Source organism: Phyllobates terribilis, unplaced genomic scaffold (assembly GCF_046119375.1).
Source record: "Phyllobates terribilis strain yellow unplaced genomic scaffold, ASM4611937v1 Scaffold_5__5_contigs__length_657084704, whole genome shotgun sequence".
Taxonomy (NCBI): domain Eukaryota; kingdom Metazoa; phylum Chordata; class Amphibia; order Anura; family Dendrobatidae; genus Phyllobates; species Phyllobates terribilis.
The window spans coordinates 523,103,849-523,117,047 of record NW_027362765.1 but is presented as its reverse complement, the minus strand read 5'-3'; the positions used below and the strand labels follow the sequence as shown (position 1 = coordinate 523,117,047).

At 41.6% G+C, this 13,199-nt stretch overlaps 1 protein-coding gene across 1 annotated transcript in view; it reads right to left on the bottom strand.

The window, feature by feature from the left end:
* Positions 1 to 12,923, bottom strand: part of SPOCK2 (SPARC (osteonectin), cwcv and kazal like domains proteoglycan 2) — a 201,136-nt gene extending 188,213 nt beyond the window's left edge. Inside the window, exon 1 of the mRNA XM_073685724.1 lies at positions 12,587 to 12,923. Within this exon, the coding sequence (XP_073541825.1) occupies positions 12,587 to 12,754 (168 nt within the window). The 5' untranslated portion in view covers positions 12,755 to 12,923. The remainder of the gene's footprint in view (positions 1 to 12,586) is intronic.
* Between the last annotated feature and the right edge of the window lie 276 nt (positions 12,924 to 13,199).

The following is a 13,199-nucleotide window of genomic DNA, read 5'->3' as shown; positions in this document are numbered from 1 at the left end:
GCTGCTCCGCTCAATTTAGAATCCGTCTCATTCTACTTGTGGCAGCTAACACAGTGGTGAATATACAGCTGGTGCAGCAGGTCTGGCCCCATAAATGGAGGGGCCCCATACCAATTGCATACAAGTGGCTAATAAGGAGGGCAATCCTTCGGGGGGCCCGTGCCCAGACTGTCCTCATAAACAGTGGTGTGCTGGATAGGGACTGTTCCTGCAGCTCTGCTGCCTAGAGTAGAAAATAGCTGACCAATGCTTTTTGTAAAACTCAGGTGCACATGCCCCGATGACATCAGAAAGTACTCGGCCAGAAGAGGAAAGAACCAGTGCTATGGGGGATCATATGGAGAGGAGATTGATTGTTTTAAATATAGGGGGGAGCACAATGGGGAAAAAAAGGCGATAGGACGCTATACAGGGACTTTGTAATGAATTAAGGTGTGGTAGACAATGCAATACCGGGACTTATGCTGAATTGGGGGGTGGGAGAGGATGCTATACAAGGACTTATAATAAATTGGGGGTTGGAAAAAACACTATACAGGGACTTATAATGAATTGGGGGTGGAAGAGGACACCGAACCTGGACTTCTAATGAATTGAGGATGAGGGAGAGAGCACACAGGAAAGAGACTTATAATGAATTGTAGGGGTGGAAGAGGATGCTATGTAGGAATTATAATTATTAGGGGAGAGAGGACACAAGACAAATACTTCTAATGAATTGGTGGGTTTGGGAGGATGCTTTACAGAGACTAATAATGAATTGGGGATGAAACAAAATGCTATACAGGGACTTATAATGCATTATAGGGACTTAGCGGGTGGAAGAGGACACCATAGGACTTAATAATGAACTGAAGAAGAGGAAGGGGGAGAGAGGATACAAAACAGAGACTTATAATGAATTGGGGGGTTTGGAAGGATGCTTTACAGAGACTTATAATGCATTGGGGATGGAACAAAACGCTATACAGGGACTTATAATGCATTATAGGGACTTAGCGGGTGGAAGAGGACACCATAGGACTTAATAATGAACTGAAGAAGAGGAAGGGGGAGAGAGGATACAAAACAGAGACTTATAATAAATTGGGGGGATGCTATACAGGACTTATAATTATTTTGGGAATGTGGACGACACTATACAGGGACATATAATGAATCGTTGAGTGGAGAGAGAGCCACTGGACAGTGACTTAGAATGAATTAGGGAGAGCCACAGTGACTGATTTATATTTATTGGGGGGTGGAAATTATAGTTAATTTAGAATATTTTGGATGGTGGGTGGCTATTTGCATATTAATGGCGTGGTCCATATTTGTATTCCAGGGCGCAGCATGGGGGAAATTTTTTATTCAGGAAGCAAATGTATATATACCATATATGTGACCTATATGTGTTATTTTCAGGGCCACAGTGATCAGTGTGACAAGAGTCATGGCTGGGAGATGTCGACATGAAGGTCTGACCAAATGGAGAAGAAACAGCAGAAATATACTCTAATCAGATGAGACATCAGCAGTAGTGTTGAGCGAGCGTACTCGTTTAACCCTTTAATCGAGCACGCTTGGGTGTTCGCCGAGTATTTTCGGCGTGCTCGGCATTTATGTTTGAGCTGCGGCTGCATGTATCACGGCTGTTAAGACAGCTGCGACACATGCAGGGATTGCCTGCGGAGACTCAAACACAGATGCCGAGCATGCCGAAAATACTCGGCGAACACCAAAGCATGCAGAGATAGGCCAGGAAATTATCTTTGCCCTGGGTGAAGGAAGCCGTAGCTACAACTTTTATTAGCCAGCCCATGTATAATGGGCAATCATTTTCCATTTTCTACATTTATATGTGACTTTATCATTTTCAACGTTGGCATTTACATGAATGGCCATTTTGTTTCTCAAGAGTAAACATACCTCGGGGCTACATTTGAGATGAAATAGCGTTTCTAAATCAATGCATGATTCGCACAGATTACCATACAACTAGCCAGTAAATCCATAACCCATTATCTGAACACCAAGTGGAAATATAAATTCCATTGACCAGATAATGCATTTCTTTTTGCTTGTTATTGACTATCCACCTCCTTCAAGCTTCAAATTGCTGAAGCTTCTCCATACAAAATGTTACAAAATCTAGTGTGCAAATGAAATATGTATATACTGATCTGCCAGACAATAAAATGGATGCAATATCACTTCAAGAAAAAGACAAACTCGGAGGTAAGTTTTTCATTCTTATGGAAAAATCATGAATATGATGAAATAATGTAAAAAGGGTTGTCCACGAGTAGAATAAAAAGGTGCTTCTTTTTCTCCAAATAGTACCATGCCTGACCTTGCCCTGTGTTTGCTACCGCAGCGCTAAACCAGTATGCCAGGCAAAGCCCATGGGTAGATGTGGCAAACCTTATAACCCTGGACAATAACTTTATTAAATCTATTAAATGAGAATGTAATGGTTCGCAAATTTTATGTAATCCTCATCTTTTATGTGCTATACAGTATATATAGGATTGTCTGTATCCCAAAATCATCATTTAGCATCAATATTTAGCTATGCGTTTACATATTTTTAATAACTGTCAGAAAATAATATTTTGAAAGGGAACCTATGGTGCTGATAATTCTGAGATTTCTGTTCACCATCAGAGTTGAAGCAACAGGTGGCTCCAATTCATGGACAGTGTCTTTGCTCTCTGTTTCAGTGATCAGATTAAAGGGGTTGTCTGAGACTAAACAAATGATAGAAGATAAGGCGCCATACCTGGCAGATGCCATCAACAGTGTACAGGCATGTTAAAGTCCACCCCATAAATTGTTTATATCGGGCAACTCCCAGAGCAGATTTCAGGTGATTGCGGGGGTGCCGGGTGTCAGACTATACTGATCTCATATTATTTTCCTATTTTAAAAAGAAACGGTAATTTCAACCAACTTTGCATAAATCAATAGTACAGGCGATAGTAGAAAACTTGTAATATATCTTATCATAGAAATCAGCTTCTTTTCCAACTTTTCTTGCTCAGAGGAAATGGGAAACAGTCCTCTATGGAGAGGGGAAGGGAGGAAGAGTGAACTGCAAAGAAAAGAACAGGCAGAGGGAGACAGAAAAACATTGTGCAGAGCTCTGTAACAAATGTAGAGCAGAGCTTGATTCAGATCAACACAGCTGAGCTCTGCTGTATAAAGTTCTCTATGTTGCTGCAGCTTATCTGTTTGAGCTAAAAGCGGGTGAAGAGCAGGCACTCCCCTCTCTGTGCTGTGCTGTCTGTGGGAGAGATCACTGCATATCGTCTCCTTCCCTCCAACTCACAGTGGATTGTAAATTACAGGTAGAGCATGAAGAGGGGAAAACTGGTGAGAATGCAGGACACAAGTCACATAATGCTCAAAAATCCTGTTATTACCCATGTACTCACACAGGACACATTGTTTTAAAAAGTTACTTGAAAGCACAGCTACTGTTACCCTTTAAGGATAGATCATCACTTATTTAATCCTGGACAACCTCTTTAATCAGTTTTTTAACATTTTCTTTAAATAATTGAAAGCAATCATCTAATAAATTACTTTATTTTTCGGATTATAACTTTTTTCCCCCAAATTTGGGGGGAAAAGGGGTGCATCTTATAATCCAAATTGTAGCTGCAGCTGCTTACCAGCTGCGGTGGAGCTGGGTCCCAGGGTCGCTGCTGCCGGAAGCTTCTGGTGGTGGCAGAGGCAGGAGTCAGACAATGGCTGCAGGCCACAAGCTGGTAGGACGAGGTGATCGGCGGTGCAGGGGCTCCGACGACATTTTATGACAGCCGACACCTTCCATACTTTGTAATGCGGTGGACTCTGGGAAAATGGCCTCTAGAGGCGGCGCATGTGCAGATTGAGATCTTTGCACCGAGATCACGTCTCTCGAGATCTTGGCTCCCCAAATCTCAATTACGCATGCGCAGCCTCTGGGGGCCATTTTCCCGAACTCCATTGCATTAGAAAGTATGGAAAGTATGGGGCTCCGGTCTGTCATGAAATGTCGGCGGAGCCCCCCCGCCGCCGATCATCTTGTCATATCACCATGGGGCCTGCAGCCATGGCCCCCATGGAGTGTTCCTGCTGCCGAACAACCCATCCTACCAGCCTGGATCCCGCAGCATCTCCTGCCTCCACAGCATCTCCTGCCTCCACAAGCAGCGACCTTCCACCTCCGCTTCCCAGGTAAGTTACCTCAAAAGCTGATTATAACATGCACCATTTTATGAAAAAAATATTTTTTTCCAATTTTCCTCCCCAAAATTTGGGGTGCGTCTAATAAACCAGTGCGTTTTATAATCCGCAAAATACGGTACATACAAAAGAAATGTTCAAAAACTTACATTCTGCAATGCTGAGATTTCTTAGATCTTTTACTGTGCTACGTTTTCTTTTAAGCGCTTGCACTTGTGTTCCGAAATCTCTTCTTACTCACTTAACTGGGTCAATGCAGTTTAGCTGTAGGTTCATTTTGCACGTCTTTAGATTAGTCATTTTGTCACAGGGTCACAAAGGTTTCAAAGCTATACATGGTTTGTGTTTCTCCTGCCTCCTCCGTACTGCTCACTGCATAGTACCACTTTTTTTACAAGTTCAATGCATTGTCTTATCTATGACAGACTGGGAGCAAACGGCTCGACATTTTTACATGTAAAGCATTCTTTTTTTCTGAGTTATATGCTTAAAGAGGTTGTCCAGTACTTTTACACTGATGGTCTATCCTTAGGACAGGTCATCAATGTGTGTTCGGCCGGGGTCCGACACCCAGCCCCCCCCCCCGCTGATCAGCTGATATCAGTGTCAGCGGCGGCCGGAAGTACTGATTCGCGGAGCTGGTCATCTACTTGTAGTGGCTGGGACTTGGTACTGCACATCCGCCTCCTATTCATATCAATAGGAGGCAGATGTGCAGTACTCTGCGGCAGCCACTACAAGTAGATGACCAGCTCCATAAGTAAGTACTTCCGGCCAACAGTCACCGCCACCGATAATAGCTAATTGTCAGGGATGCCGGGTGTCAGACCCCGGTCGATCAGGTATTGATGACCTATCCTAAGAACAGGCCATCAATATAAAAGTTGTGGACAACTACTTTAGTGGTGTTTTCCAGTTATAAAAAAGTGGCACTCAAATGATAGAACTCATGTAAAAACAAAATCAGATAACTCACTCAGTTCAACTCTGCTGATGTAGATGACATGAGCCATTGAGCTCAGTGATTGGCTGCAGCGGTGACGTGCCAATGTGACTTCACCAATGCAGCCAAAACACAGAGTCAGCAGCTGTTCCAGGCCCTTAAACCATAGCGGGCGAGAACTATCTGATTTTGTTATTTACTTGAGTTTCATCATTTGGGGACCACTTTGATAAAAGTTGAAAAAAAAACTTAAAGTGTCCTTTAGTCACCTAATACTGGATACAGATGGACATCTCCATACACAGTGGAAGCTATTTTCATATATAAAAAGACAAGAAAATATTTGCTGTTTTGAATCTACACAAGGCCTCTATGACATCACTGCACATTACAAAAGCAGAGCAAAGAAATGATGTCATCCATTTCTTCCAGTAATGCAACCTCATGCTTTTGTACAGAAGCTCATATCTCTGTACAGAGGTGAGACAATCACAGGATGGATAGACATATTATTCAGTATCGAGTTTGAATGCCACGCGCAGAAATTCCCGTACTTTCAATGATGAGGAGTGCATATATACCGTATACAGAACTGTGCAAAAGTTTTAAGCAGATGTTCTGAAAATGCTGCAAAATAAGAATGCTTTCAAAAATAGTAGCGCTAAGAGTTTATTTATATCAATTAACTAAATTAACTGAATGCAAAGTTAAAGAATAAAAGATAAATCTAAATCAAATCAATATTTTAAGTAACTGCCCCTTGCCTTCAAAACAGCATCAGTTCTTCTCAGTACAATTGCACAAAGTCAGGGATTTTGTAGGGTTATTATCAGATGTATGAGTCACCAATAATGATCATCATTTTCATATGTAGGTTGAAGCACAGTCATTAACTGAAACAGAAACAGCAGTGAAGAAAGCTTAAAACTGGGAGAGGAACAGCCAAACTCTTCTACAAAGGTGAGGATGTGAAAGACAGTGTCATATCTCAGCTCATACACCATGGCAAAACTGAGCACAGCAAAAAGACACAAAGTAATGTTAAAGCATCAGTAAGGTCTTTGCCAGGCAAACATTTCTAAGCAGACTGGGAAATCAAGCTTTTTTAAAAAGAAACAAGAGGACTATAGACACAGCGGTTGGCCTAGGAAACTTAATACAGCAAAAGAAAGATACATGATTCTTACATTCCAACAAAGACGTTCAGCAGTGCCATCAGCTGTGAACTGACAACCAGTGGGACCATGGTACACCCATCTACTGATTGAAGACACCTGACCAGAAGTAATCAAAAGCCATACCTTCAATATGGAAACAATGCCAACCAACTGAATGATGTACAAAAACACAGGAACTGGTGTACACAAAGAGGGCAGCAGGTGCTCAGGACTGGGGAGTCAAATTTTGAAATATTTGGCAGTTTGTTTGCCAAAAGGTTAGAGAGCAGAACAGTAATGAGTTTCTGTGGGTAAGAGTAAGCACAGTCCCAGAGAAGCACTGCGGCTTTAAAAGTCTCCTCACCTTGACATGATTAACATGTCACTCTCCGCAAGGAGAAATGTTACCCCTTAAATACTGGTCTGACGCCTCTCACCCAGCCAAACCAGAACTCACACTTTGCACTAACGAGGGGCAGTACCCCGAAACACAGGGTCTGCAAATTGAGTTTCTGGTTCTGGCGTATACCCTAAGTCATGTGATGAGGCATGTTAAAGTGTCGCTATTGACTTTTAGGATTGCTACTTCCTGTAGGAGGCACTAGAGTTCTAATCCTCTTCCTCTTTGAAGAGACAATTTGCAGGTAAGAGTGAAGCATGGGGGAAGTTCTTCGCAAGTCGGTAGCTGAATTTCAGTAAATGGAGTTGGTGATTTGGTGAGAATGACGTCATCAATGCTGAGAAAGAAAGGCAGATACTTATTCATTATGCAATATAACCAGAGTGGCGTCTGACTGGCTCCAAATTTATTCTGCAGCAAATATACAGCCAATGTTATTAAGAATTATTATATAAAGAAGAGAGTCCTGGAAATGAAGATTTGACGCCTACAGAGTCCTGATCTCAACATCATCAAATCTGTCTGGGATTATATGAAGAGGCAGAAGGATTTGCACAAGCGACATCCACAGAAGATCTGTGGTTAGTTCTCTAAGATGTTTGGAATAAGTTCCATGCTGAGTTCTGCCAAAACCCGTGCACAAGTGTATCAAGAAATATGTATCCTGTTCAGAAGGCCAAGAGTGTTCACACCAAATATAAATTAGATTTAGATTTCTCTTTTGTTCATTCACTTTGCATTTTGCTAATTGATAAAAATAACCTATTAAACTCTTAGTTTGCAGCATTTGCTCTACACCAGTATAAAGCTGTGGCACAACAATAAATAAATAAAGTTCTGGTAAAATGTTCAAGAAATATGGCCTTTATATTTTGTGCACCCAATATGCTAGTTTTTATGCTTTACCAAGGGGACAATGCTCACAAGATAATTATGCTACGCAGTCTAAAGCCCCAACCTCAGAGAATCTTGTGTCTTGTGAGCCATGCCCCATTGGAAAAGTCTATTAAAATTTGCACATTTAGCTCACTAAATAAAAAAGCCAATATTTTTGGAACTATATGGCAGATTTTAAAAAATTGTCTTGGAAAGAGCAGGATTAAATTTGAGGACAAATTGGCCACTTTTGATCTGGTGACAGTTCTCCTTTAATTCAGTTGCTCATTGTTGCACCCTCACCATGGCTTCCTGCTTGGCGCTGTGCTAGAGGCAGGGTGAGCTGCTTCATTCGGTGTCTGGAAAGCGCTGAGCACAAAGATTTCGCACTTTGCCATATTAACAAATAAGGATAGAGTTTCATAACATAGCATGGAGATGAGAGTTACCCAATACATGCTGCATTTCATTTAATGGGATCGGAGTCGTTTTTTTGCACTTAAAATATACATATTTAAGGGGAACCTGTCACTTTGTACATGCAGTCCAATCTGTGGACAATATGGTGTAGAGCAGGAGAAGCTGAGAACAATGATACAGTATATAGGTTTGGAGTAAAAGATTATCATCACTTGTATTTTATTCACTGAATTCCTTGGTGTTCCTATGCATGAGTCCAGTGGGCGGTCCTACTAATGATTGACAGCTATCTCTGCATGCACAGACATACAGGGCAAACTGTCAATCACTGAATAGGACCGCCTACTGGACTCATTCATACAAACACCAGGGAGTTCAATCAATAAAATGCAAGTTATACTAAAACTGCTCCCACAACAATGTACATCAATCTGATCAGCTCCTCCGGCCCTACAAGATCCTGCCTGCTGATCACATAACATTTTTAACATTACAAGTTCCCTTTAAGATTCATTGTGATATATAATGTAAAAGTTGTACTTTTGGATGTTCCTTATATTTGATAAATATCAATGTGATGGTGATACATTAGCTGTTGTCTTATGACCTGAGCCTTGTTATATCATTTTATACTGTCCCATTAGACCATTTTATGCTTTCCCATCTGAATAAATTACAGGGGGGAAGAGAACTGAAGATCTGCATAACCACTACAGCGTGCAGAAACCAAAAACTCCTCCTTCAGATTTCTTTTTTCTTAATTGTACTGCTCAATAAAGTAGGCAGAAGGCAATCTCCTTTATTATACAGTGCAGTGTGTGGAGATGTACTGAAGGGAGGGGCGGATCAGCTATACCGCAGTCCTGGAATTGCAGAGGGAAGAAACACAAGGCCCAATTTATTGCCTATTCAAACAACTGAAGCCCCTCATACAATATGCAGAGTCTTTTCCACTAACAAGCTTCTTCCCAGTTCTGCTGATGTGTGGGAGGATCATTTGCGGACACCAATACTCCCCCATAGCTTCATCCATAAACTCCTGTATATGGCCATACAAGCAGTCTTATTTACTAAGCCAACTAGATGCAGTATAAGGCTAATGTACTGTTCCAATAAGCTAATCAGGGCGGGGGTACGGATTCCAGTAACGGTGGAATGGTTACAATGACTTACTCATGGTGATTCAACAATATCTAAGAAATGACTTATTTTTTTCATTAGCATACATTACAAAAAAAGCTATGATGTCCAATGTATTGCACTTGCTTTGTCTGCAATGTAGCTACCTCTGATTTCCGACCTTCTATTTTTCTCCACACACGTCAAAGTAGAAAATGATGAGAAACAATGTAATATTATAATGATATGTGATGATGCGGCGCCAGCTGTTTAGACTGAAATCAAAGATCCCATGAGAGTAGATGCAAGCATTATACGTTCAGAAAGGCTGTCAATAACACAAATGCCAAGCAGCCTCTGTGCAGGATCTGCAGAGAAATGTGGGCTTTCTGGTGATACAGTGTATCCTATAGGAAGAAGTAGCAGATCTGAATAACACACTGGACAAAGAGGGTAGACTCAGAATGAAGCCTCTTCTTGTAGAGGTCTCCAGGAGGCGCAGGCTGGGGAATTGCTTCATATTCAACCTGCTGTTTGACCCTTTCAGATTTCTCTACTAACAACAAATCTGCTTCTTTTCTTGTTCTCTCATTAGTGAAGTTTACTGAATGGAGTGTTAGTTTATTCATTAACCCCTCTACAGAGAAGGAGGTCAGCAGTGATCTGTAAAGCAATTCTTACCCAACATTGTGAGACGGCGGCCAGGGTGTTAGTCAGTTCATTATCATTATCCATCCACAAATGCATATGCTACTATAACGCTAATTATATAGGTATAAGTGAATGGAACATCCATTCAATGAAATATTGCAAAAGTTGGATTTTATAGAATAACACAATTGCTACATGGAATATTCAATCTCATTTCTTGGAAATACTATTATAGGCCACTCATGTCAGCTACATTGAGAATTCAGACATTGTCGTATCCATATTAACCCCTGATAGCACTTTTCAGATATATTGATTGCCTAAGAATACATCATAGACATACAGTCTCCAGGAGGTCTTTACTTATTCTGCATTTCTTCTAAAGCTCAAATACAAGTGTCCAAACCTCCTCACATTCAGTATCATACACACTTGTGCCCTATCACTTTTCTGTCTCTCTTTAAATTAATGAATCCCATTACTCTGCCAGCATTTAAATAGGAAAATCAAAATTAAACCCAAAGTATGGCTTGGGTATCCAGCTGCTGAAATTCCTATATAGATTTATTCATATTTTACAAGGTTCTCAGAACTGTAGATATGTGAGAAAAAATAGTGATCAGATTTTTTTGGAGTGTTGGTAGCCCTTTACAAGAACTCTACAGCCAGGCTCACCCAGCCTGAAATGACAGATCAGGGGCAGATATATCAATGGTGCAACCTGTGCAGTCACACAGGAGCCCGAGCAGTAAGGGGGTCCACTATTACCTACAAAGCAGGTGGAATTGTGCATTATGATGAGCTCTTAGACTGCAAAAGACCCATATATCGTTCTTGCACAAAGGACTTTTCCTGTCCCCTGTCCATGTCCGCCAGTGTGACAGATAACACAACAATTATACAATTGTATTCCACTGTATTGCAAATTTAGGTAGGAAACAGTTCAGATGTAATGTCCCTAGGAAACCAAGCACCAGGCCCTGCCTTCTCCTTTTGCCCCATTGGGCTTTGTATTGCTCTCCTTATACATTGTATAGTGCTACATGGCAGACTATGACTTTCACTGTCCTCAGCTTGTATGAGCCACTACTGGCTGAAGAGCAGAGTTACAGCAGGTCATCATCACAGTACAAAATATCAGTCTTGTGATCTTACTCCATCTCCTCCAGCCATACAGATTGTACTAACAGCCCTGCACTTCCTTTTCATCAGCACCACCTTTCTCCTCCATCAAAGACCCCTGAACCACTTATCTTACATCCATCAGATTTATGTTGACTACACCCATCTGTACTATAGCACAGCTTGATGTATTCAGCTCACTCCTTACCTCATACAACCCACATCACACAAAACATAAAGTATGAGCTGTGCTACTTCTTCTAACAATTCTCTTTCTTTTGCTATTTTACCATTGACTTTGGCATTATGTCCGGCCTATGCACATTTGTTTCTCCCTGGTCCTGGCAGTAGACATTTGCCTGCACATAGTTACAATTATTGTGTACAAATAAAGCAATAAGTAACAATAATATTTTGTGCATTTATTTGGTTAAATGTACCAGCTAGATCTGCTTTAACTTATCATAGCTATATTGAATACAACACTTATTTTCGGGGAGATAGATGATACAGTAGATAGATAGATAGATAGATAGATAGATAGATAGATAGATAGATAGATAGATAGATAGATAGATAGATAGATAGATGTGAAAATGGACCCAGCACTCCAAAATAATGTGCACAATTCTTGGACTATAATGCTAGTAATATATATACTTGATAGAAATATACAGTACGTGTACTATGAGCATTATTGTGTTCATTTTTAATCACATCTGTAATTACTGCACCTTTAATTATGTGATATGTGCACTCAGTACAATGCTTGAGAAAGGTTCAGAAAACAAACCAAAATGTTGCCACATGGGCCATTAAAGTCCTATAATTTTGAACCTTATTTTGTAATGTTGCCTTCATTTTTACATATATCCGGAAGGCTTGGTAAATGTCTGGGAAGCTTGGCACCCAGACACTGAGAAGGAAAATAGATTGATAATAGATAGATAATAGGTAAATAATAGATAGATAAGATACATGGTATGGATGGGATAGATAGACAGATAGGATACTTGGTATGGATGGGATAGATGATTAGATAGATAGATAATAGATAGATGATAGATCGTATATAGAGAAATAACTTTCTTGTATTAACCCTTGCATTAGTCCACCCCAGACAGGCTTCAGCCCCCATACCCTCCAGCACAGCCTTGCACCACAACCTCTTCTATTACATCCCATTATTTCTCATGTGCTCAACTGTTCTCAGACCAGTTAATCAATACACCCTGCTCCAGATCTCAGCACTGCACATTCCCTTGGTTTCATCTCACCACTGCTATTGACTGCTATATACAATGTATACCAATACCCCTAGAGTATGTTGATGTCTCAAACCCCCAAAATTAACTATTTAACCCCTACACCTTTCCCTTATGCACCACTCTCTGTTTTCTCCATCAGTATCACTTAGTCATTCAGTCCTGCTTTGTTTCTTTTATCTGCCTAAGTATCAGGGCAACTTAACCCCTTGTGCACAGCAGATTGCTATTGCCCCCTGTATGGCAGACACATATGCAGTGATTCACTGTCACTACTGCACTCGTATCATTCCTGGTGCTCCTCGTGCCCTTTAATGGTGCACTATAGACACATGCAGCCCTTGCATCCTCATCCCCTCCATCGTTTCTGCAATTACCTCCATTTAACCTTTTCAGCACCCCCTTCCCCAGGACTCACATCTCTGAAGCGGTTCCAGTGCTTGATCTTGCCACTGTACTGGTTGATGGAGGACAGCCATTGCTCATCTTCCATGAAATTGCCGGTGTTCTCCAGCTCCTTGCCATCTCCCTGGGTGCAGACTAGGGGCAGGAGCAGGGGCAGCAGGAGCAGGCAGGGGTTCCTCATCCTGGCAGGCAGCAGGCAGAGCCCTGGTCCTGGCTTGATGATGAAGGAGCTGTGCTGGGAGACTTCAGCTGCCTTGGAGAGAGCCTCAGAGCAGACAGCAGAGGCTCAGTCTGGAGAGAGACTGTACAGGATGGATGGATGGATGGAGGGGGGAGCACGGAGCCTGCGCCACAGCACCATCACAGGAAGGAGGGGGGATGGGAGTGGGTGCTGTGGGTCCACACCTGCTCTAGTGATAGGAGGGGAGAGGAAGCTGCTGGATGATATTGTGTTATTAGCAATAGCTACAGATCATCACCCCATTGTATCCACATCACCACAATGTGTCTATTCTGCATCACATCCCCAGAGCAGGAGCATCTCCAGATCCATCCTGATCCATAATGTACCAGCTCTCCTGTGGTACCAGATCCAGATCTACCTACTGTACATAAACCAGCCCATA